This window comes from Onychostruthus taczanowskii, unplaced genomic scaffold, assembly GCF_017590055.1.
Source record: "Onychostruthus taczanowskii isolate IOZ18803 unplaced genomic scaffold, ASM1759005v1 scaffold1, whole genome shotgun sequence".
NCBI classification, from domain to species: domain Eukaryota; kingdom Metazoa; phylum Chordata; class Aves; order Passeriformes; family Passeridae; genus Onychostruthus; species Onychostruthus taczanowskii.
The window spans coordinates 34,635,285-34,662,314 of record NW_024496525.1 but is presented as its reverse complement, the minus strand read 5'-3'; the positions used below and the strand labels follow the sequence as shown (position 1 = coordinate 34,662,314).

At 40.9% G+C, this 27,030-nt stretch overlaps 1 protein-coding gene across 1 annotated transcript in view; it reads right to left on the bottom strand.

The window, feature by feature from the left end:
* KCNH5 (potassium voltage-gated channel subfamily H member 5) overlaps positions 1–27,030 on the bottom strand; it is a 148,759-nt gene that overhangs the window by 81,514 nt on the left and 40,215 nt on the right. The window contains exons 6-7 of the mRNA XM_041398230.1: positions 23,259–23,651; positions 7,932–8,361 (exon numbers count right to left, since the gene is read on the bottom strand). Coding sequence (XP_041254164.1) covers positions 7,932–8,361; positions 23,259–23,651 — 823 coding nt within the window. The remainder of the gene's footprint in view (positions 1–7,931; positions 8,362–23,258; positions 23,652–27,030) is intronic.

The window sequence follows — 27,030 nt, the reverse complement described above, 5'->3', positions numbered from 1 at the left end:
GACCATCTCAGGTGATTGTGTGTGAGCATAAAGGTTCATTTTCAACATTTACGTATCATTTATTCAATAACAATTTTCAGTTGTTTTAAATAATATAGCTCAACAGCATAAAATAACATTTCCTTCTTCATTGCTACCTCTCCCACTCATTGTCCTATCTCTCTTGATACCATAATTTCCTTTAAACACATCAAGCCAATGACAATAAAAGTAAACCTTATATAAACACATGCTAGCTATAACCTTGACAAAAAAAAAATCCTATAAAGCTTCCCAAGGAGGCTGTTTAATGGTTTTAAAGCTCTTTATATAAAGACACATGTTTTTGCTATAAACTAGAACCTGAGTATCTAAAAATCTCCTGCTCTGACAGAATTACAGCAAAACAAGGCACATATGGCTCCAACCTGGTGGATACAGCCAGGTGCTGGAGCATATCCTGAGAGGGGAAACAGAGCTGGGGAAGGGTCTGGAGCACAAATCTGATGAGGAGCAGCTGAGGGAGCTGGGGGTGTTCAGCCTGGAGAAAAGAAAGATGGGAGGGATCTCATTGCACTCTACAACTCCCTGAAAGGAGGCTGTAGCCAGAGGGTGATAGCATCTTCTCCCAGGAAACAAGCGACAGGACAAGAGGAAACAGCCTCAAGTTGCACCAGGGGAGGTTTAGATTGGATATTAAGAACAATTTCTTCATGGAAAGGGTGTCAAGCACCAGAACAGGTTGCTCAGGGCAGTGGTAGAGTCACCATCCCTAGAGATATTTAAAAGACATGTAGATGTGGTTGAGGACACACTTTAGTGGTGGGCTTGGCAGCTTACCCCACAGTAATAGTTTGGCTCAATGACATTACCACTCTTCTCCAACTTTAACGACAATTTTACAATCTCATTCTTACACTCAAGTTCCATTAAAAAGTGGATGATGCTACATCTTTTACTCCCTAAGAGTAATTAGATTTTTTTACTGTAGGCTATTGAGATGTGATTATACTCTTAAGGCTTTTCCATGCAGCTGCTCAGAGAATATTGAGATTGCCAAGTTCAACTGCTGCACTGACACCAATAACCTGGCTCAAAATACTTCATCTGCCCCAGCTGTGAGACAGAAGTAAGATTAATAACAAGTAAAAGATATCACAGAAAGACCCTGATATCCTTTCTTTATAGAGCTAATAGCACTTGGGCTATGGTTCAGCAATCCAAAAGTGTCAAAATGTTTTTTCAACAGCACTCAAGAGGCGAAATTTTCCCTTGCAAGGCAACTTCTTGTAACTTTCTGTGCCACTTTCTTCTTTTTGCACTAATGGGTAAATGTGAATGAACAGTTTTACTCTCTCCTGATTCGGATGTTGAAGTACTTATAGCCTTTCTCATTGCTTGAGGATTACATCTGTTTGTAGCAGAACAGTCTGTGCAGTGAAATTGTGGATGTGCCATTCCTGGAAGTGTTCAAGGCCAGGGACCCTGAGCAGCCTGGTAGAAGGTGGCCCTGCCCATGCCAGGAGTTTGCACCCAGATGATCTTTAAGGTCCCTTCCAATCCAAATAATTGTATAATTTTGTGATTCTAAGAAACAATTAAGAGCTTGCTAGCAGGGCTGTATTGCTGGAAGAGACATCCACTCGCTGGCCCCCATTTTAAGAAACTTTAAGAGCACAAAAATTGCACCAGTCCTCTACTGCTGAAGAGGTCAAACAAACCCTTCTGCAGCTCCTTGATGCAGAGCCATGTTTCTCCCACATCCCAGACCTCTGCAGGAGAAGAAACTGCCCTTCCACAGAATTGACTCCTGTAGGACACCCTTAGGGGCTGTCCTGGATTTCAACCACACCTAAACACTCCAGCCTATGAATTCCTACAGGCATAAAACCTTCTCATATTAGTATCTGTTGCTAGGAAAAATACAGTTTAATTTCCGTTGCTGGCAGTGATTTTTGCTGGAAGGTGCTATCTTACACACTTTCCTCAGGATCAAAAAATGAAATCCTATGGGCTCTTGGGATTGCCTGTCTGGGAGGCTGCCAGACAAGCGCTTCCCTACAACGATACACTGTTGTGTCAGCGCGTGGGCTTAGCCACTGCTCAACAAACTTGCTGGATAAACTTCCAATATTCATCCAAATGGCATCCAAGTGGCTAACGACCATATATTGGCAGGGAACTGACGAAGGCTGCTCGAACAATGAGAGAACCCACTTAAATCAAGAGTTAGGTTTGACAGATCAGCGGAGACTTGACTGACAGCCCCTGGCACCTCAGGTCACAGCTGGGAAAGAGCTGAGCAGCAGCAAGGGGGGTGCCATGAGCAGCCAGCAGCATTTCAGTGTTGTTTGCCAAATACAGGAGAGTTTAGGGCCAGAGGTGGCTCAGATGAGAGCATCTGACCGGTGTTAAAAAGGAAAAGAGCAAGTCCTGTTCTCTCTGTTTAATAAAATTAGAAGCCAGTGGGCAGGACATGCATGTGTTTAACACAGATAACTAAGATAGCAATGATATCTATATTTATGTGTCTAGCAGACACCTTCTGGTGAAACACACCCCAGCCCATGGCAGGGAGGTTGGTACTGGATGATCTTTAAGGTCCCTTCCAACCCAAAGCATTCTGTGATTCTGGGATGTCAAGAGGAACCCACCCACACTCTCCTTCATCATCTCTCCCATGAGCAATAATAACTTGGGGTCCAAGTGACAGCAATTACATCTGTCTCATTTTCAAAGCTGAAAATCATGAACCTGTGTATTTTAAGAGGAAAACAAGCAGTTAACATTTTGAGCCACTAAACTAGAAATTTTTGGAAAGTGGAATCTAGAAATTACTCCCATTTTCCAGAGAAGGTATCTTATACAATCACTACAACAAATTTTTCTGCTAATTTGCAAAACCATTGTGAATTGCTAGGCCTGTTTTCACCATTTTTCAGTGACTGAAAAATATCATGTCTCCCACAACCATCTACCCATAAAACTGGAGTAAATAGGAGCCAAAGTAATTATGTATATAGATAAAAGTATTTCCCTAAAGGAAGAACAACAAAGCACCCTTTGCTCAGCAGTTCTGGGGACCAGTGGATAACTAAGAGATTCTTCTGAGTTTTTCACAGCCTGAGACACAGTGAATTATTCAATGTTCACTGACACTCCCGCCTTCAATATCTCGTTCTGCCCTTCCCTTGCTGCACAGATCATCGGAGCATTTCAGTGACCAGTAGAATATCCTGGATTTCTCCAACTGCCTGGATGTACATGCCAGGTCCACTCAGCTGGACAAATAAACTCCTGTAATTGCTGTATTTATGGGCCCAGACTGATGCTGCAGTCTGCTCTGTGCCACACAGAGCCATTTCACTGTTGCACCAAACCCATCACTCCAGGTTACAGCAGCAGCACGAAATGTGTCAGAGACCCTCTGAGCCCCAGGCTGGCTGCTGTGCTTCAACCTAGCAGGCAGCTAAAACTCCCACAGCCACCTGCTCACTCCCTCTCCCCCACTGGAATAGGGGAAAGAATCAGTTAAAAAAGGGAAAAACTCATGGGCTGAGATAAGCACAGCTTCACAGGACAGAAAAGGAAGTGGAAATAATAATAATAATGATAAAATAATAGAAAAAACGAGTGATGCACAATGCTATTGCTCACTGCCTGCTGACCAGTCACCCTCCAGCCCCCCCAGGTTTATTGTTCAGCACGATGCCATATGGTGTGCAATGTCCCTTTGGCCAGTTTGGGGCACTGTCCCAGCTGTGTCCCCTCATGGCTCCCTGTGCCCCCAGCCTCCTCGCCGGCAGGGAATCAGGAGCTGAAAAGTCCTTGACTTCCTGCCCAGCAACAGCTGAAACCTCAGTGCTCTGTCCACATTATTCTCATTCTAAATCCAACACACAGCATTGTACCAGCTACTGGGAAGAAAATTTACTATCCCTGCCTAAACAAGGAATTTGGGAAGCTGGCTGCTGTTCTCACAGGGAAAGTACAGGAAGGAAGAAAGCATATGACTGTACTCTTGTTGTTTAAACAGTCACACTCATTCCTTCAAAAAACCCCATCTCTCCTGAACTTTTCTTTCTATTTTACCCAACCACACTGCCACCTTCCCCAAAATGCTTTCTCCCTTTTATTTTCTGCTCACTAAAGGCCTGGCTGTGCTGAGTTGCAAGACAGTGATAGTGGTGTGTGCACCAAAAGTTTCTTCCTGTTCTCTTTCTTGATACGATTCGGGGGTTTTTTGGTGGGTTTTTTTGGTTTTATTTCTTTTGTTGTTTTGGGGTTTTTTTTGTTTTTTGGGTTTTTTTGTTTGTTTGTTTGTTTGTGTTTGTTTGGGGTTGGTTTTTTTGTTTTTTTTTTTTTTTTTTTTTGGTGGTGGCGGTTTTTTGGGTTTTTTTTTTGTGAAAGACACAAACCCAGTCAGTTTTCCCTCTGCACCTATGGCTGTGCTGCAGGAGCCTTAGAGCTGCTTGTGGACAGAAGTAGAGCAACAGGCAGCAGCACAGGCTGAGATTTTGTTTGGAGGCTCTGAGCTGACAGAAGATAACAGGGGGTTTACAACAAAGGTCCTTCCTGAATGATAAACGATTCCTGGTGCACTTGAAGGATCGGACAGACCTACCTATTTGTCCTGCTCTGCAAAGAGAGGGGATGAAATGACCTAGATCAACACAAAAGGCGCTACAAAAATCAGATTTTCAATGCACATTCAGCAACTTTAGGCAGCAAATGCACAATAGGTATTTAAACAACAACCCTTGTAAAAATCCTCCTCCCTTGTCATAGGAGGCTTTGTTGGCTATTTTTAGCTTTTCAAGTGTCAAGAAGCAACGCAAAAAAAATACTGCTGCACAGCACTGGACACCAAGATAAAACAAGTGAGGCAAAAAGAAATCTGAAGCATGCCCCACAAGATGAAGTTAAGTTATTCAAAGCTCTCTTTCCTGCAAGACAGGTGATGTATTTCAGCTTAAATATCCCACTCGATCTGTCCTCAGTGATCAAGCAAGTGACAAGCTGCCAATCCAACTGAAAAGCTCCCCATCCATCAGGGCTTCCCCCGCCCCTGCCCCGCACCAAGCAGTGCTTCATCAGCACCTACAGAATCTGAATCCGCCTATTTTTAACAAGAACACCATCCTGCAATCCTGCCCACCCAGAAGGATTTGCACATCTCTCCAAATACTCCTCCCAGGTCCTGATAACTTTGCCAGCATGAATAGGAAACTTGGGGCTTTCAGAACAAGCTGCAGCTCGCTGACAAGGCTGGCAAGATTTCCTTTCCCATCTGCAGTTTGCATGAGTAGGCAGCTGGGATTGTGATGAATTACTATCTCTGATTCCAGTGCTAAGTTTAAAACATTTATTTGGCATAGTCTGTTAGGAAAAAAACCCCACTGCCAATATCAGCTATTGGTATTAGCAAACTTCTTCAGGAGAACTACCAAAGGTATTTCACAGCCTCTCTCTGCTTATAACAGGAGCGTGTTTGTGGACCAGACATATTTATTGACTGAACCGTAATTGAATTTTACTGAATGTTTATCTCAAAACACTGTTTCAAAAGAGAAACTAAATAATCTTGGTTTGAAAATAACTCAGTTCTTAGTTACACCTTTTCATGAGGCCAAATCCTTCTCCCGAGCTCAGTGGACACTCTGAATGCCTGGGAAATTGCATTTTCCATCAACTATTTGCTGTGCCTCCCTGTTTCATTTTGGAGCTCAGAGTGCCATGCTTTCAGCAGCTGGCTCTGAAAAGCATGTCTGTACAATCCTGCAGGTCTGATCTCTCTGCACAAATATTGCAAATATTAAGTCTATGGCCAGTGCCTGATCCAAAGCTGGTTTGTTTTCTAACCAGTGGAAAAAGGTCGATCAAGGTTTGGATTTCAGTCAGAAGCACTCATCACAGTGAGGTGCATGGATTAGGAATCTTTAAATCTGCACTGATGTTGTTGCAGAAGATTCACTATTTGATGATAATTGAGCACTTTTACTTGTAAATAAACCAAAAAGGTTTCTCCTGTCTGTAGCCCTCCTGCCCACCACAGTGCTCTTCATCCCACTCTCGAGAGAAGGCACACTTATTTTGGTGTTATTATTTTGATGCAATAAGAAACTCAGTAGTCCTTCTGCCACACTTCTTAAATTTTAGATTCCACTTTTGACTTTGTCTAAAAGCCTATAATCCTACACACAGTTTCCCATTTGCTAAGTTCACAGCTGCCACTTATAAATTTGATGTGAACATTTAGTAATTTTGTAGGTAACACTTATGGAAATTAGTAGCCAGTGCAACATACACAGGCTGTTGTCAGCGTCAACTTTGATCCTTTGTATTCAATGTCTTTCATATGAGTTTAGAGATGAAAAAAAAAGGAAGCAACCCACATAGAAGAGACACAAAGCAGGTTATAATCTCCCCTTCCTTTTCACCTGCTGAGGCCATGCATGTATTTTGTTGTTGTTGTTATCATCATAAATAGTAATAGTGGCATTCATCATGTTTTTATGGCTCTCATCACATCCTAAGTCATTTACCACTTAGCTTTTTCTGCCAAATCCCCCTCAACAGGACAACAGAAATCCCCACAAAAAACCCAAAAAACAAAAACAAAACAAGAAAAAAACAACCAACCAATCAAAAAACAAAAATAAAACAAGGGAAGCAAATATTACAATGTATAAAAATGTTCTATACCCACTTTATTCTCCAAGTCCCCAGGTTCTGTAAATACCACAAATCAATGTCAACAAACAGCATATCAGCTCCTATGGGCTTTTGATGATCTATCTGCAATAGCTCACCAGTGCTCTGGCTTGGGGATTTGCTTTTTATGGACTTGGAAATGTTTTGCAACACATCAACCCATCATGTAAAGATGGTGGTCAGCAGAAATTTCATTGTACCCCACTGCAAGAGTCCTAAAATTGCAACCTCTCTTTTTAAAAAGCATTTTAAAATCTCCAAACAGTTGTCTTCAATGTTCTAAAGATCTAGAAGGACTGTGGCAAGAAAACTTCCTTTTTATAGTTCAGTATTTCTCAGAGATGAGCTCTAAGTGTTAGCTGAGATAATTATCAGAGAGATTATGCAGACCTTATTATCAAAAGGTTTTGTTTGCTCTCTTGTTACATAATTGCTTAGTGTTTGCATGGTGCTCAGAAAACAGAAAGCACCAGAGAAATACCACGAGTTACTGATTTAACAGAAAATAATTCTTCAAATGGTACTAACATTTTAAGTTGCGTCTACTATATTTTGAAGATTTCTGGTTATCTGTAGAGCCCTTCAGTGATGTAACCTTGGCAGCACATGAAATGAGAGTTGTGCCTTACCACTTCTGATTTTGGACTCTTTCAGCAGAGCTGAAAGAGTGTGAAACAACATGGAGCAGGAAAAAAGGTGCAATATATTGTCTCATCATTTCCTTCACTTCTAGTTTTGCTGGTGACAAAGGCCACCATATTCAGAAGATAAAATCAGGATTTATATCTCAAAGCAGTGCCATAAAGCAAACAATCAATTTATGGAATCACTAAATGTTTCAAGAATTGGATAAACCCACATCAAACAATTCCAGGCTTGTGTAAGTTTATAAGCAAAACTCAGACTACCTGAATTCAAATACACCTTGTAACTTTTAACCAAATTCTAGCAAAGACCTTACAAACATGATAAGAGCCATCTTTAGAGTGCAGAGATGAGGCCCCAAGTATAAATTTGCCATTGGGCACACTTATGCACTCAGCCTTGCAAGCAATTTAAAAGGTACAGCAACTACATAATTTCAATACCCGTTTTCAAGAATTCCAAGTTCATTTCATGATTGTTTACAGGTAACACAGGTTTTTTTAGGATGACAAGAAAGCTTAAAGCAAGCTCACTATACAAGCATGGTGCCGGCCACAGAACCCTTAAACACAAGAAAATCAGATTTTACTTACAGCCAACCATCATCATGGCCACGGAAAAAATCTTCTCCCCATCAGTGGTCGGTGCTATGTTCCCAAATCCTATGGTTGTAAGGCTTGTCATGGTAAAGTAGAGGGAGGATATGTACAAGGAGTCCTTGCTGGGCCCTCCTTCCCACTGGCCCGAGCCTGTGGTGTTGTAGCGATATGGGGTCCCGATGCTCAGGGCCAGCTGGTAGAGCCAGCTGTCTGTTTTGATGGTGTTGGTCAGTTCATCGATCACCTCGTAGTCCCCAATGCTGTACCAGATGCAGGCCAGCCAGTGGGCCACCAGCCCAAACACACACACCAAGAGCACCAGCACAGCAGCACCATATTCCAGGTAATGGTCCAGCTTCCTGGCCACCCGACCCAGCCGCAGAAGGCGCACCACTTTTAAGGAGCTGAAGAGGCTACTGATTCCCTGGAAAGGAATAAAAAGCATTATTTGGTCTGAAATACCCTGCTGGTTAGCACAGAAGGCTATACAGCAATTCCTGCATCTGCTTAAAATCTTTCTATGTAATTTTTCAGGCCTCAGATAACAGAATACAAGATCAAACCCTCCTGTCCCTCCAGTGCTTTTGTCCTCGTCAGGCTAAATTGAGTTTGGCACTCACTAGGTGGATAAATTACTTTGTTCAAGCTCAGTCCTTCAAAGCAACAGAAGGGTTTTGTAGAATGCAAAGTGGAAACAGCAAGTTTATTACAAAAGGAGTGGTTCAATGCTTCACCAGAGGAGACTCTTTTGACCCCAAGAAGATAAAAGGAAGTGGAAGAGGAGTCACAGATGGAACTACACCAACCCTGTGGAGTCTTCCTGAAGTTTCCCAGAGAACAACCTTCTATTAAATCCAAGCAGAGGATTGATATTCTGGCCAAAAGGGGGGCACACCTCCTTTAGGAACCCTCAACATTAAGAGATGCTCAAGAGAAACATCAGAATGTAATTGCAGTGGGAAACTCAGAGAAATCTGCCTATTGCTACTCTCCTCTACCAAACAGGAGCTGAGTAACTTCTTCCAATACAACACTCTCCACCTCTTATCCTTCAAACATAACTCTGGATATTTTATTATTTACAAGAAGTCTCACTGACTGACCATGGAATTAAACAACTGTGAGCACATCACCTTCCTGAGCAAGGAAATATGGACCACAAGGCACATGCCTTTGTATACAGGGTTAATTTCCTTCCCAATCAATAGATATTTTCCTAAAGCAAGTGTTGGTGCAGTGTTGTTGTTTTTTCCTGTCATGCAAGACAGATGACATACAAATAAATGGAAATACAAATATTTAGGGAATAAGAGCACAAGGACCATCAGAAAGTTAATAGAAACATCTGAGAAGGGATGAGAAATGTGTATGTCCTTCTCAATGCACAAATGGTTTGGGAGTTTAGAGATGCAGAAAGAGAACAAAAATATGCTCTTGATCTACTGCAATCCCATGATATAACTAACTTGTGCATTAAATTAACTGGTGGCTCAAAATAGAAGGTTTGTAAAGGAAGGTTTCTAATAAAAAAACATTCAGAAGCTGAAGACATTTAATTTAAAGTAGAAATTAAGACATAGAAAGCAATGAGGCAAACATTCCTAGTTACTGTGCCAAGATTAAATTGCCCTTTTCTATGAATCATTATCAAATCAGTCTAGTCAAAACACTGGCTAATTATATTATCAAACAGTTAAAGACTAGAGTTTCTGGAGTTTTCCACACCAGAAAAACATTTGTCTCTTTTTCACCTCTGTTTCTTCTTCTTTTGCACCTTCCCTCCCTTTTCCCAGCATTTGAAGGGTAACACACATCTAATATTTCTAGATGTAATCAGTTTGGCACAGGTCTTGTATGCTTTTCAAATCCTGTTGGAATGTGTTTCAGATCCCCAAATCCTTAATAAATTGAAGCTCTATATTTGCATTCAAGATCTCATGATGACTAATACCACAGAGGGAAGTGGAATTTTCCCATTTTGATTTCTGCATTTTGCATTTACACAAGACAGAGATCACAGTATCATCCTTATTTCCATTTAAATGTATATCTACTTATTTGCTTTAGGATTTATGACTGGGAGACACTCTGAACAACCAACATTTCCAATAAACTGGGAAGTCCCTTCCAATATTCCTGACACAATGGACTGTGGCCAATGGACTACTGAACAAGAATCCAAAACCACAGTAACAATATCTATACCAAAAAAAAAAAAAAAAAAAAAAAAAAAAAAAAAAAAAAAAAAAAAAAAAAAACAGAGAGAACTTCATATCAGTTTCATAGTTATTCTGCAGTATATTTTACTGAGTTAACCTTGACTTTGAAAGCTTACAACTTTCAAAAGAGGGAGAAAACAGCAGGGTGCTTTTCTCATAGGACCAAATCCTCTTGCATTGGTCAAACAGAGATGCATTAATTCTGTTTTTTATTAAAGTGTCACCTTTCATTTCCAGGATTAAGGCTAGGGAAGGAGTTAAAAACCTGGAATTCAAACCTGGGGGGCCCTTTTCTACACCCAGTAGTTTAAGATTGCCCCAGTGGCACAGCTTACACTGCACTTTTTACTGCACAAACACCCCCTGAACAGAAGAGTTTACGGAGTGACCTCCATCCCTCACCCACACTTCATCTTCTCTAAGTTACATGGACAATTTAGCAGTTACACAAATAACACAAAAATACAGCATTTATTTCAAAGTCTGGGAGAAAGTTTGTGCTGTCATTTTTTTCCCCTAAGCACAGGTAACAATCACATCTCTTATGTATAAAACAAAGAGAAATATTTCATTTTAGCTGACATTGAAACGCATTATTTTCAAAGAGTAATTCATTCCAGTAAGTTTCACTGTAAATCTTAAAGCCTGTTCAGTTTGACCCTTTACTTAAGGCCAAAAAACAAGAGATATACTGAACATTCACATTTCATGTCTAATATTCCAAAATAGAATGACAATACTGGAAGCTTCAAAAGCCTCTTCCATAAAGCACTTTGTAGGAAACAGCAACTACACAAATGCTAAATGAATATGAGATACATAATGTATAGAGTATATATATATATATGTATATCTGTATCAATCACATATGCACTAACTACTGGCTGGGTCAAGCTGATACCTTCATACTTATAAAAATGCCAACAATTAATACACAGTTGTTAATATGCAAAGCTCTGCCTCAGATTCAGCAACATCTTTGACAGAAGTTATGTGAAAGACTAACTGCCTTGAATTACGTTTGGGCAATTAAGAAATTGAGTTTTCTAAACTCAATTGATTGCAGGCTGCCTTTAATTTCATTTTTTCTTTTAACTGTATTTATGCTCCATAATGAATACTTTGGAAACCCTCCTACTCCAGGATGAGCATCTGCTCTGACAGAAGTAACTTCAGCACTCAAGGAACAGAGAGGTGATTAGAAATTGTGAATGGGGCATGTAATCCAGTTTGGATTTATTGTGTGAATCAAGCACATGTTGGATCCTGGAGATCCAACCTTCTGGGAGGAGCATTTGTGACTCCATTGCCATTTCAACTGGGCCAACTGTTTGTAACAGCTGCTGGGCTGTGATCTCTAATTGAGAACATCTCCTTATGTTATCAACCATCCAATCCAGCCCCTTGGGGTTTTGGCCAATGTATTTTATCACGTCCTAATCAGATGAGGACACTCAGCTTGCTCATCATCAATCATCTCAGCTGCAGAAATCTTTCCACTGAAAAACCACCTACTCCAAAACTGCATTTTGGGTGTCAAGTTTGGAACCGAATTCCCATCTGACACACATCATCCATTTAACTGTTCCAAATGTGAGTCACAGGAGTCCTTCCCTGGGACTTCTAAGGATCAGGAGAGCCAAGACAAGAGCAATGGCTCTGAACCAGCCATTTTTGTACCACCAGTTCAGGAGACAGATGAAGCTGTTCAAAAGATGTAGACTCTGTCAAATTTATCCAGAAAGATATTTTTGAGGGATGGATGTTTAACTTTGGAATTAACTTAGACATTCATGATTAAACAAAACCCAAGTTGCTTGACACAAGAACCTTGCAAAATCTGTGTTCTCAAATCCTCTTGATACACTAAGAAGGGAAATTAAATTTGATAGTGGAGTCACAGCTGATAAAATCACTCAGTCTGACATGCAGAGGGACCAATCCTTCCTTTTAAACTACCTGACTCTTGCCATTTCAGCCCCTAGATGTTACCACACTGTCCAAATGCTGTCCTCCAGAATGAAAGACGTGTCTAAGCTGTGTGTCTGCATCCAGCTGAACTTCTCCAGCCATAAGACTGAGACAGATGTTTCCCAAAATTGCCATGCACGGCATGGGAACAGATCTCTGCACCTCCAGCAAGAACAGAGAGCAAAGTTCTCTTGCACTTAATGAATCCCTGATAAGCCAGGCAGCAGGAAGAATGAAGCTGATAAAGTTGTGCTATACAGGGGTCAAGAGCCAAACATGCAAGAGGATGAAGGGAACACTGTCACCAAGGAAAAGGAAGGTTAACAAGGGCAGGAAATCATCTGAGTCCACAATGACTCTACCTAAAATCTCCTAAACCAGGGAAAATAGAGTGGAGTCTGTTCGACACTGAAGCAGCAGCAGAATAGCAGAGCTTCATGTTTGTAAAATCTGAAAAAGAATAGATGGCTGCTTGCTAATCTAATTAATCTTTTCTGAAGTTGGAAATTATTGCTCTTTTTTTTAAAGTAAAATAAAAACAAAAACAGCCATTAATTTCAACCATCTAAATATACAAAATTCTGCTTAAACATTGAAATTAAATCCCAGTATGCTGAAATGGTAAATCATGCATATATTTTTCTTTCTACTATGGAACAATGTGTTTTTAACTCTAGGCACTTTTTCAATTAGATTTCACTCCATGATTATTTATTTATTTATTTGTTGTTAGCTGTGGGTACACACGTAACAACAACAACAACAACAAAAAGAAACAAAAATACAGATTTTAAATGTGTTCTAAAACTGAAATACTCCGAGCTTTGAAAATGGGGATCGGTACTGTGTCATTTAATAGAAAACGCTGTCTCAAAAAAGGTCAGAGGAAAGAAACAACAACTTTTCACTCAGTTTTAATATTCAATACACTGTGGTTTTGAAGAATTTATGGGGTGGCCAAGAACCAGAGCTATGAAATGTTGGTAGGATGTGTTGCAAATGCACTGAAAGGGTGATTGCACCATATAGAGATGTTAAATTAAATTTAAGCTAGTATCTTTATGCTGGACACAAGCAAATACAGCAAAACTTCCATCACAGTAATAAATCCTCAGAGGAATTTGCAGCCAGGGCTCACCTGTGTGCAAGAGCAGAATGGTTTTATGAGGCCACAGCATGGACTGAGCTCCAAGCAGCCTCTGGATCCCACAGAATGCTGCAAGCTGATGGCCAACCACCCTCCCCGTGAGCAGCCCATCCTTCCTCCCTGGAGAGGAGGAGTGGGGCATGTCAGGGGAGTGATTCACCCCATCCACCTCTGACAGATGGGGAGGGGTGAATCACCTCCCTCCCCTGGCTCTGAGCACACAGGAGCTGAGGGCTATCGCTGACACAGCTGCTGCAAGGAGAAATCAAACCCACCCCCAGAAACCCAGAGAGCTGGAGCTGCACAGCTCCCAGTCTGTGCTGTGTGCCAGAGAAACAGGCACTACAGAGCACTGCCTCCCAAGGTGAGACTGATCCTGCTCCAGAGGAGCTTGGGGAATAAATGCTATTAATAACAGGAGGCTGAGATGCTCGGCAGATGCAACAGCATGCTCATTTCTTCATTTAACAGCCAATTACTCCACATAATGTGATGCTACACTACCTCCGGTTCTGGCAGGGCTTTGCAGAAGTCCCCATTGGCTTGAAGAAGAAATTGAATCAGTTCATAAAAAAATGAACAATCACAAAGTAAACTGGTCTGGGGTTCTTGCTCTCAAAAGGGCAAGAGCTGGTAAATCATAAATATTGAACTAGAGCTAGTAATAAGTGAAGACAGATGGACTGTGAGAGGTACAAGAGTCAGACACCTGGAATGTCCTTTCATCAAAAGGTACAAAAGTTTGCAACTCAAAGAAACGGAAAAAGATGTAAAGGTGGGCATCAGTTATAAATGAGTAAATAATCACCCAGAGGAAGAAAACAGAAACAGAGAACTGACAAATATATAAGAAATAAAAAATTGATCAACAGAAAACTACACCTTAGAGAGGAAGTAGAGATAATGTAAGAATTGCCAAATGCCAATTCTTTTCCTTCCAAAGACAACTAAAGTGATCAAGCTGCAACGAAGTAAAAATAATCCAGGCTTGATCTAAAAATTAAATTAATCCTGAGCATTAGTTTCCAAAAATGATGCTGCTATTTCCCAGAAAATCTAATGCATCAAGAAGGAAATAAACAGATACATTACCTGAACAAATATTAAGGGAAAGAATAATTAGAAACTTTGAGATAAATCAAAATGCAATCAGTGGAGCAGTAGGTTAGCTAAGCTCAGGCTAGGTGGGATCTATCCAAGGTCTCCTGATAGCTTTCTCTGATAACACAGCCCATTTTCTAAATATAAGAAATGCAGTATTTCAGTAACATCAGAGGAGAAATTATTATGAAGCACAGGGAAAACAGGGACCACCACTGGGATACTAGGATGACTGAAGAACTTGTGGACAGGGTGGAAAAATGGAAATCTTAAAAGGGGAGTCTAGCAGCGTTTACAAGTGGTGACTCCTAGTGATTTTTCTGGCTTCTTAGTGACATAAACAGAAATAGTATATGGTCACAGAATCTGCTAATGGCACCTTTGGAACAGAGAATAACCATGTGGGAATAAAGGAAAATGTGATAAAGCTTGACAATACAGAGTCCCACGGCATCCATTACAGCACAAATTAACAAAAATGTCTACAACTACAAGGGTCTTTAACTGAAGATTACTGAGAAAATGAAATATTTGGGTGTATGGGTTAATCCCACCTACCCATCCCACATGACAGAGCAATCAGTGAGCTGCACTCACAGAAGAGGCTAATCCAGCTCCAGGACAGATCAGCTGATGTTTCCACCATCAACAGGAAAAGCCAAACCCCAGTTGCAAATTGAAGATGAATTCTCCACCTGGAGTAATCTGTAAAGCTCTGCCCTAAGGAGATGTATTTGAACTTCACTTCCTGCAGAGAGAGGCAGCTGGAACAGCCACAAAAATGCTTATAAAATTTCATAAATGAGTTGTCTAGACAAGATCAGTTTGCTTGAACTAAGGAAAGGACAATAGGCATGTTTATGCAGGGGAGGGACGACTCTTCTTTCTAAGCACATCGAGGAGACAAACATGAGGGAGGGAAAAGAAATATTTAACCAAGGAGGTTGGCACAGAAAGGAATGCACAGACTGCAAATTAAGAGAGATTTATCAAGACATCATGAGGAAAGGTGGATTTTGATCAGTTTATAGGATGGGTGATACAATGAACCTGCTCACTAAAGCTGATGACTCAGAGACTCAAAAGGACCCCATGAGTTTACAACTATTTTTTTTTCTGTTTTTGCTTTTATCCTTTAAAAAATTGAAGTGAGGCAAATACAGCCTCAAGGGGGGATATATTTTCCTACAGCCCAAACTAGACCACAGAGGAGTTTGCATCTGAGCTAGGCACAGTAGTGTCACTACATTCAAGGGTGAGAAATAGAAGTTTTAGGGCAGAACGACTCCTCAGACCTACTCTGGAGATGCATCTTAGAACATGAGGAGTCCTGCCCCACATTGCCTGTACCTCCTTGTGGACAATGCCTGGTCCCACATTTCATGAGGTGAATCCATGCTTAGCACATTTTGAAACACAGTCCAAATACTTTCTTTAAAGATGCGCGAGCAAAATTTTTTTTTTTTCCTTAGCTTTCTCTCACCAGAAGTAAAAACAAAAAATCACCCAAATAAATCACGTAGCTGATTCCGTGAATTCTGTAACTAAAGTACTGAAGCAGTGAAAGAGGCAGGATTTTTGTAAACCTTGGGCAATCTCCACCAAACAGTTGTTACACGATGGCAAGCAAAGTAAGAGGAAACAAAGTGCTTACAGATTTTGGGAATGACAGCAATGGTGAGCCCTGCCAACAGCAGCAGGTGAGCCTGCAGGCACACAACAAAATAGTTCTGTTCTGTGCAGTGCAGGAGGAGTATCCTGGAGGAGGTAAAGGCTGTTTGAAATGCAACCAGCAAATCATGCCCAAAAGAAATTTTCGAGCTTAGCTACTTAAATAGAGCTTAGCTCCAAAATCCCTGGTTAGCTCCTTAATTCTGCTTTCCTGGAGTTAATGTTAAAATAAATCTTCTGACTTGTATCAGAAATCTTTATTTCTTGGTAAGCAATTAATATAATGAAGCTGCATAGCTACAAAATCAAAATGAGCAAATGACAAAAAAGAAAAAAAAAAAGCAACAACAAAAAACAACCCCAAAAAAAAGTGATAGTTCTGATTTATCCCCACTTTAAGAGCAGAATTTAGAGTTGTATTCAATTATGAATATACACACAGGAGTAAAGGGCTTTCCTTCTTCTGCACCAGCTATCTAGATCCCAGGTCCAGATACAAGCAAAGCCCAGTTAATATTTGACCCTGCACCACTGGAAGCAGTAGGAGTAGTGACTTCAGTGAGCAAAAATTTGAGTCCTTACAGAAAAATGTAAGCAAGCAGGTTTCTTCATGTATTTTCCAAAAGTACCCCTAAATTTATTGCTTGGGATTTATCTTCTAGTTTTTTTTACCAGGGGGATGGAGAAACTTTCCTTTTTTTTCCCTATAACACAAATGTCAATAAGCTGTAACATTGTAAATAAAATTCCAGTGAACTGTTTATGGCACAACCATACAGTGCAGCACATTTCAAACAGTAAATAACTGAGGTTATAAAGAGAAGGGTGATTGCAAAATATTTCTTCTAGATGCAAGATAAGGGGATTGTGGCATCTTGCACTACTTAATTTGTTAGTGCATCGGTGTGCCCAAAAAAAGGGGGAAAAAGACAGTATCATGAAATGTCATAATTTTCACTCATGTGGGAAAGGTGGGTGAAGGTCAAAATGGGAATCTGTGCTACTCCCATCAGCATCACTTCAGTGAGCATCTGATCAGATTTTTTCATTTCCTCATCTCCTTTGCAAGCCTTCTCTTCCTTTGTGAGCAAAAGGGATCACACAGGACTCCAAGCTTCCATTGAAAGTGCTCCACAAACAATTTCCTCTGCTGGATTCTGTATCAGCTTATACAGCTCTGACTGAAGATTTGGTTTAAATGGCTTGTACCCAACATCTGCTTCCCAGTAATATATACATCACATTAAAATGAAATATTAAAAAAAAAAAAAAGGAATAAAAAAAGACCACTGGGACATCTAATTACAGTTCAGTATGCCATAACCCACACTAGAGAGGTGCATGAGGCTATCAGGTCACCCACCACCCCCTGCCCTGACTCTGGCTCAGCTCCTTCCTTTCACAAGTTGCCCCTCACATCATGAAGGCTTTCAGGTGTCTCAACAGGGAAACCTGCAGACATATCCCAGACCTTGTACAGCATTAAAGTAGCTGGTGAATTAGTTAAGAAAAAAAAAAATTAAAGCTGATTAATTAAACGGTGGCAGAACTTTAATTAAACCTTAGAATAAAAGCCAAAGAGAAGAGATGCAATTCCGCAAATCAGTGCAATGGGGTGATAGAGGTGACTAAGTGAAAGGGGTGAAAATGGTTGGAATTCTACAAAATATATACCTACAGTGGATACATTTATAACTTAATACCACACCTTTGCCACTGTATTATTCTATCACGGGTTTTCACACACTACAACAAAATGACAGCATTCTCCATATTTAATTGTTTCCTGAGTGCATAACAAGGGAGGAAATGCCAGGTCCCAGGGCTGTGCCTCTGTCATTACTTGCTAGGAATTTCCATTGTAGTTTAACACTTGGCTGCAGCCAGGATTTAGTTCTGGGAATTATTTTCTCCATGTCAGCCAGCAAGATTTAAAAAAGCTAGCTAGCCATAGACTGTATTCAGAGCCAAAGTCACACTCTTGAACGACACCAATTTTTCCCCTTGTACACACCACTCAGCCTGGTGCCCAAAACCCTCCTTCAAATACCTCCCACAAAGGGAATGTTTGCAGTAAAGCACTGCAGGTGTGAACGGGGCTACACCAGCTCAATCAGCTTTTATTTGCTTTCAATTTACAGACATTGCAATTTTAGTTTCTATTAATTGCAGTGATACAAAGAAGTTTCTGACAGTGCTGAAGTAGATCGATAATAGCAATTAAAAGAAAATTACAATTACAAGGAGTCTGTGTTTTAATGTGCCCTGCAAAGATCGCTAAATTTTAAAGGCCACTGGGTCATGTAGTCTTACATTATTAAACAACAGGCACAGAACTTTGGTTTAGGTCATTTACATTTCTCTGCTTTCATTTCCAGCCATTGGCTTGCAAAAATTAATTTCTGCAGAAAGGATGATCTTTTATACAACTCATTTAAAAATCATCTGGATGCCACCCTGACTTTGTGGTATGTGACATGTCATTTCAGGACCATGTTTCTGGCACAGAGGAGATCTAGCTTCTAGATATTATTTCATGACAAACTCAGAAATTCATGAATCTCAGTTAAAATTCTGATTAAAATCAGAAAAAAAATTATATTTTTCAAAATAATAAGAGACTTTTTCAGCTGAATTTAACCCTTAATTTGTGGAAGAATTTTTCATTTGGCCAAAAGCTGGTCCATCCAGCTAGTTTGGAGAATATTTACTCAAAATACTTACTTGCAGAGACTCAAATGCATGTGAAGACAAGAGCCAAAAACCTGCCCAGCATCCTGGTGTCCTGGGATGCCAATCAATGTATTTGGTCCCAAAGGGAGTTTTTGGCATGGTTTTACCATACCTGATCAGCATCCTTGGGCACCTGCAAATTTGCTGAAAACTTCATCACAATATGAGGCTGATAATTCTGACTTGTATGGAAAAAATTATTACAAACAATTATTTGGTGGCCCAGACTGAGAGAGGCTGGATATTTCTCTCTCTAATAGGCAGAACACATATAAAGGCTAAGTCTCAAGGTTACATAATTCTCCAGCTTCAAAAGCAGGGAGTCACAATTTTAAAATTTTATAAACTGGGGCATACAGCAGTGCAAGAGTTGTTACACGCAGCTCATTACTCAGGGAAAAAAAAATTAAAAGCACTACAAGCAACATGGAACTTCACAACAAAAATCCAATTTCCAGCCTCTACACACTTCACATCCTAATGCCTACAGGAACTTCATGGGACCAAAATTTTTGGATCCAAACACCATATTCCCCTTTAATCCAAAGTTTAGTGTCTTTTTTTTTTTTTTTTTTTTTTTTTTTTTGCTTAATGTTAAAGAGGAGACAGGCTTTTAGACTAAATCTGAAGTTTCAGAGAACTCTTACACTAAAAAAAAAAAATAAATTCAGCCAAGTTTCAGAGACTCTGCACACACACACTCTGTTCTGGTTTGCTCCTTGAAAACTGCCTGGATTTCCCACTATGCTGTCCCCTGTCTCACTTCTGTATAGAACAGGTATTCTGTATGGTTTTGGTTTAGCCAGAATGTATTTCAGTGCAGGCTATGCTGCCCAATTAGAAAAGATATCATGCATTTTTCTGATTTTCTGGGACTATCATCCTAGCAAGTTTCCTAAATCAAATGTCCCACTTTCCCCTCCATTAGCACATTTTTCTCCAGCCTATTTTACCTTGTTTTCCTGCCCTTTCAATACCACTTAGCCACTTAATTCCTCATCCATCACAAAAACTGAGATCACTCTGTGCTGTGCAAGGTGTCTCTCATTATGTTCCCTTTCCCCCTCCCTCTCACACATCCCAGTCCCCCTGAGCAGACTCAAACAGCCTGGCTCTGTAACTCCAGGCTTGGAAACCAACACCTCTAATTCTGCCTCAAATCATCTTAATCCCCCCCAGTTCCCAATTTGTGTGTCATAATCCTCTCCATCAAATCCTCCACCAAGGCTCCTTAGGTATTCAGCAACAAAATAACTTTGATTTGCAGTCATGTTTGCCTCAGGTGGGAACTCCAGCCTTCACCTAAGCTGTCTGTGAGGGAAATGCCACAGCTCATACTCTGGCCCAGACCGGCTGCATTTGAAGGACTACAGCCCTCGGTAAGAAAGCACACATTTTCTTTTTCCAGCCTTTTTTTTTTTTAAATCTTTCCATTTATCTCCTTAATTTTGGCATTATAAAAAGCACTCTAGTGCTCAAGGCATCTTAGTTCACTTCAAGCACCTGTATCACATAGAGCAGTCTATAGATACATCAGAGAGACAAAATCCCAACCCTCCTTGGCCATAGCCTTCTTCATGAGTGAGAGATCTGCCATAGGGAGGAGAAGAAACCCCTCCAATGGTGTTCCCCCTTCTCATCTAGCTCCTTAACAACTAGCAAAAAAGCATTTAATACTTTATGTGGGACAGCAAGGGTCAGATGCGGGAAAAACAAGGGAAATTTGGAAAGTCATCTTTCACTCAGCTGGCTTTTAGGGCGGTTCACTCTGGATTGGGTCCATCCCTCACCACCACAAGAACTCAAAGAGCACCAGGACCTGCACCCAAGGTCTTTATTGCTGAGGTCTTTTTCTGCAGTTTTATCTGAAATGCCACAACCATCAACTTTAACACTTTTATCCAACACCCCGGGCCAAGACAGAGAGCTAAAACCTTGCAGAAGCAAGAGCTAAAAGAACTCTTCTCTCTCCTGCTTGCCTTAATAAGGAAACACCCACTTTCTAACCAGAAACATTGCTTTTAATCAGAGTATCTCTCCCAAATTAAGATTATGGATTTACTTATTCTTTACCTCTGAAGAGTGTTTGAACATCCTGCTGCTGGGGGTCCGAAAAGTTAAATCCCAGGCAAGGAGTGCCAGTTAAAATAAGTGTTAAAAACCAAATGAAGATGAAGAGCATTAATAACTGCAACCACCCAGAACACACCAAACAGCTCGAAAGACTTAAATGTCACAAATCAAGACATATCATTAAAAAAAAAAAAGATCTTATTTCTTAAAGAGAAAATGTAGACTCAGGGAGGAAAGGCTGACTGTTTACATACCTGTTTTCAAAATCATTTCAATTCTTTTCAGACACTAGGGAAAGCTGGAGTTGGAAGGGAGGGAAATCAAGTAAATATAAACCTGCTGGAGGCTCCAGAGCCATAACACAGCACTTCACGACAAGGGAATCTTACTGTTGCCTCCTTTATTAAGAGGGAGTTAATGTTTCATTTGTTTGAAAGCAAATGACAGCTGCTCTAGGATCACTGGAGTTCACAATACCTTGCTGCTGTTATTACATTTTGATTAAAGTTTGTCACTTTAGGTGTGTCTCAATGATAATGCTCTGTGTCAAGATTCTCTTCCCTGTCACAAATATTGCAGACGGCTTATTTCCCATCTGTATGTTAGAGAAAAAGGTTAACCTCATCCTTTTAAATCTGTCCTGCTTGGGCACAGACATTTTCTGTTTGTTTTACATATTTAAGCACAAAAAATCTGGAGATAATGCTGCATTTTTTACAAAAATCAGGTTCCTCTGAGTCTGAAAGTGGTTACCTTAAAAAGATGTATTATGTCTACAATCTTGCTAATATCACCTTCTTACACAGCCTGGCTGTACAACCTGGCTTCAGATGGGCAGCCCTCACAGGATCTTGAATTTAAGCTGCAAGTATTATCACTTCTGTCATATTTGCTATAAATAAAATGGAACAATGTCAAAAGATGCTACTCAGCATGCAGAGGCAGGGATGGAATTTTGAAGGAGCTCTACAAAATTTGCAGCAAAGCCGGCATTAAAAAAAAAAGAATGTAGGTTTTATATAGTGAGGATATTTAAGTGCAGAATTGAGAATTAAAAAACAAACAAACAACCCCACTAAACGGTGTTCTAAGAAAAAACTGTTAAAATGTTCAAAAATGAACAGAGAGAGGCTTTTTCATCTGTTTATGGCCCTGAAGATAAAAAGCTCTAGAGAAAAATTAAAACAAGTCCTAAAGCCATTACAGTTCCATTTTAATAATGAATTGCTCTACACTGACTCGTGCATGCATTATTTGTTGTAGTTATTGCTTGTTTTCTGTATTAGCTTAGGCTGCAAGCTCAACTGCATAAATGTTAACACTCTTAGCACTTAAAAGCTTTAATTCAGCATCCATCTATGATATTTATGTTCTCTCTACTCAATCAGTTTCCCAAATTTTAGTTGTAGTTGAATAAAAATGGAAATAAATCTCCCTCTCAATCAAACATTTAAAATGGTATTTAAAAAAATTACAGCCTGGTTCAAAAGGCAGTCCTAGGGCAGGATGTAAAAAAAATGTTTATTCAGAGCCATTCCCTGTTTTCATGTAAGTGGGAAATTTGTCACCAGCTTCAGCCAGAGCAAATACAGAAGTGTATTCAAGGTCTGCAATGGGTTAGAGCTGCCCAAGGACTGAGCTGAAAAGGAAGGCTGCGACAGTGGACATCCCAAATGGCCCAGCCCACTTTGACAGGGATTTGCACCAATGCTTTTGGATGACATTCAAGCCATTCTAAAACCCTTGTCACTAAAATAAGTATCCACATGTGGTAGTGGGACCCTCAGACACCTCTCCACCAAGGCAGGAATGTCTTGCTGGTAAATCCCAGCAGCTCAAGGCCACATCCCGGTATCTGCACAGAGCATGAGCTGCCTCACTGGGTGATGCCTCAGGTTTTAGCTTTTCTATTTTTCAGATTCTGTGCTGCTTTAGTGTGTGGGTCTAGGCTTCATATCAGGGGATGGTGAGCTCTCTGCACAGAGTAGGGAGACAAAACAATTCCTGCTCCAGCTGGGGCCAAGGACAAATGATACAAATCTCAGGCCCAAGAGCACAAAGGTGGACTGAAGAGAAAAAAAAACAAGCAGGGTGTGACTGCATAATCTAAAGCTATATTTGGACAATTAACTCCAACATGCAAATGGACCAGAACATATAAAAGTGGGAGACCCCTTGACTAGTCATCCGTTTTGTGACCATTTTGGTTCATTTTGGGTGCAGCCCTGGCTGGGCTCTTGTGCTGCCCAAGGTGGATCCATTGAGGCCTTTTAATAAATCCCTACTTTATTCTTTAACTTTGTTTAGTGTCTGTTCTAGATCAGCCTTCACAAGGCACCAGGGAACAAGCTTCTGAATGAATCTTTAGTTAAAACAATGCTTTTGAGACAGACTACAGCCACTTACCTCATCCACATTCTCAAAGGCATTGATGATGTCATACGGTAAACAGGACAGCAGATCAATCACAAACCACGTCTTCAGGTAGTTCATCCTTATGAGCTTGGGATCAGATATAACCTCTCCCCCAGGGCCAACAAAGGTGGTGTGAAAGTTCAAAACAATGTCAACCAGAAAAATAACGTCCACAACGCTGTCCAGCACCAGCCAGGCAATGTTGTTCTGCTTTGTCTTGAAGGACACGTTATATGGAACCATGATTGCTGTGTAGAAGGTTAGAATTAGGATGACCCAGTCCCAGGTGGTCTTAAAAGCACAATAGTGGAGTATAATGTGTGGTGGAGTCTTTGGAGCTTCTTGCTTGTACTGAGGAAGAATATCAGATCCCAGCTGGAGAACCTGTAAGAGGCAGAGAGGCAAATGTGACTGTTTTCAGTGAATAGGATCCAGTGAGGGGTCTTACAGACTTCTGTGAGGAGTCAGGACTGTGCTCATTGGGCATTGCAACCCACAGTTTCTAAATAATCTGATTTATTTAGGATGTGTAGGGGCAGCTATCACTCAATGAATGGGAGCAGCATGGCACCTGAGGATATTCCTGCAAAAAGGAAGGTCTTTGCAGATGGACTGATGGGAAACCATGCCAACAGCAAGGGAACAGAGGCTCCACACAGAGGTTTTGGGTACTGCCACACCAGCAGATGCTTTGCAGTTATGAACATAAAATCATAGAATGGTTTAGGTTGGAAGAGACCTAAAAGATGATCTATCTTTAACCCTCCTGCCATGGGCAGGGAATCTTCCACTAGATCAGTTTGTTCCAAGCCCTATACAACCTGGCCTTGAACACTTTTAGGGATGGGGCAGCCACAGCTTCTCTGGCAACCTGTTCCCATGCCTCACCACCCTCACAGAAAGGAGTTTCTTCCTAACACATAATCTAAACACGAACACTCATTCAGATTTATATTAGTTACAAGACTAATTCTTTGTGCCTAAACTCTTTTTTCAATCCCTGCTGAGCCAGAGCAACACCCTATCAAAGGTGAAACAGACCCCAGCCTTGCTGGCTCACCTCCTAAAATGAGGCATCATGTGCACAAGCTCTGCCTAAAACCCTGCCAATATCACACTTCCTTCATATTTTCTTCGAAAAGTTGTTGTTCCCACAAGCTCAATATGACTAGTTGGTTCTCCTTTATTTCCTGTAATTATTTCTCATTTTTTTCTACATGGGACTATAATCTCCTGCGTGCTCACTGCTGTAAAATTGTGGAACTGGAAACACTGCAAAATCCAAGCCAAATTCACTTAAGGCATTCCCAGCTAATCTAATTACCTCTTATCTCAGTCCAACACAAGAAACAAAATCACAAAGGAATGCACACGTGGCAATTTATTGCACTGAGAACTGAAAGATCCATTTGGGGATCCATCTGGGGATCTGAAGTCTGTATGGGATAAAATAAGTAATTACAGCAACTTAAAAATTCATTTCAGCCCTACACCTGCCCCATTCTGGGTGATGCACCATATTTCCAGGATTGAAAACAGCAGCCTCAGATATATAAAATTGATCAAACACAGGATCCTTCCTCAGTGGAGAGGAGTAAATGGCTCTGAATAAACTGCAAAATAACTAAGAATATTAATTCAAGCACCACAGATAGGGATTCTCCAGTAATTATTTTCAGTCTTGTCTTTTAGATGTTTTATAGAGAAAGCTGTTACTGAGATCAGACAGTAAAAGTCTAGCTCTGCTAATAATCTGTTCTCCAGGAAACACCAAGGGACAACTACAGCTGCTTCCCTCATTCTGTGATGGGGGCTGTGGCTTCCCAAGATGTCAAATCTGGGCCAGTGTCAGGCTGAAGGGATGCAAACCTGCTCCTGCCATCCTGATCCCACCCTCCCTAAGCCCACATTCAGCAATCAGGATCTGCAGGGAAAGTCAGCGGAGCTGACACAACGAAAAACTAACTTGTTACATCAATTAGCCATTTCTTTTCTACAGGGTCAGCAGAATTGCACAGATTTATCCCACAGCTAGAATAGCACAGGATTCACTACACAGGCAGCAGTGAGAGAGCAGCAGAGACCTCCAGGAGCCCGTGGCTGCTCCCTTTGCCAGCAGCCTCATGTCACACCAGCCCCAGTGTAACACAAAGCCCTCTGTGGAGTGGTGTGGTCCCAGAGGCACTTGTCAGAGACAAGCACAGATGCCAAACCCCTGGTGAGACCCATAAAACATCAAACTCCAGGTGTCCAGGACAGACTCACTGTCAGCACTTCTATAACCGCCGCAGCACACTGAACTTTTTGGTGGATCCATGGGGCTTTCCCTGGAATTAAAGCAGCAATCTACACAATCATTTTCTCACAGCTGCCTTGTGAAAATTTCTTTCAAAGCGAAAATTTCCACCTGCACTTAACACACCATTTTGGCTTTGCCTCATAATTTGGTTGTTATCTCCAGATATCTCTTTGGACACATCAGTGTCCAACACTTCACTGATAAATCAGCACTGGAACTTCTTTCCCTGGTTTCTTCAGGCCTGTTTGTTCCTTGCCTTGTTCACTGGGGCAGGAGCTGGAAATGTCCTCACTAGAGCTGGAAAAATAAACAACTTAGGGCTCAAGCAGAATGCAATTAACATATGCTTGATAGTTCCCTGTGCCTCTGGTGGTGGAGTGCTTGGGAGCTCCCACGATACTGTAAAAGCATAATTATTATTCTTAACATAATCTCATGCTGAGTTTGACATGGTGAGTGGGTGGCAAGTGGCTGTGGAGACCACTGAACAATAATGATTATTTCTTTCATGCTGCATGGATTTTTAATCACCAAAGAATACACAATATCTTGTTAGTCAGCTGCATTCACCACAGACTGTCTCAATTATTCCTGTGTACAGCTAATAAAAATGACTGGTAGCTGTGAAGTCTGATAAGGTGAGCAGCACATTCTGCAAGGGATGAGCTATCAAGATAATGCTCCACCTCACATAACAGAAATTTGGAAAATAGGGCCTGTGCAGCAACGGTGCACCCCCCCTCAGTCTGCCTTCCTCACAGCACTGTGCCTACAGTGCACTTTCCAGCCATAAACTACTTTTAAGAGAGGAATTTGCACTCTCTCCAGGCAACTACTCCTGAGTACAACCTCATCCCAGCTATTCCTGAGCACACCTACTCCCTTACCTGAGGTTTTGCTGCTGCAAACCTGAGGTTTTGCTGCAAACCTTTTGCTGATCTAAATCTCCCTTGACATTTTATTTGTTTTCCTCTAGCCATAATGGTCCTGGTGAACAATTTCCTCCCTCATTCTGTGCTGCTTTAGACTCCTTTGAATATTGTTACCATATCTTCTCCAGTCTTCACTTCTTTCTCCAGACTAAACCAAGAATGGCTGTAACTGGATTTACAGGACACTGAAACGTCATGAATTTGAAAAGAATGAGGTGTCAGCAATCCAGCATTTATCCAAGCTATTGGTATGGGATCACTCAAGGGAAAATGCCACACTGCCAACACCTGAAAACTGTGGGTTTCCATTCTGATAATCTGAGATTTTTATTATCAAAGTTCACTAAAACCGGAAAGGTAATGAAACAAAAAATAAACAAAAAATCAAACATTTAAAGCTGCTATCAGTTCTACCTCAAGGAGAACCTCAAGTAAGGGAGTAGATGTGCTCAGGAACAGCTGGGATGAGGTTGTACGCAGGAGTAGTTGCTTGGAGAGTGTGCAAATTCTTAAAAGTAGTTTATAGCTGGAA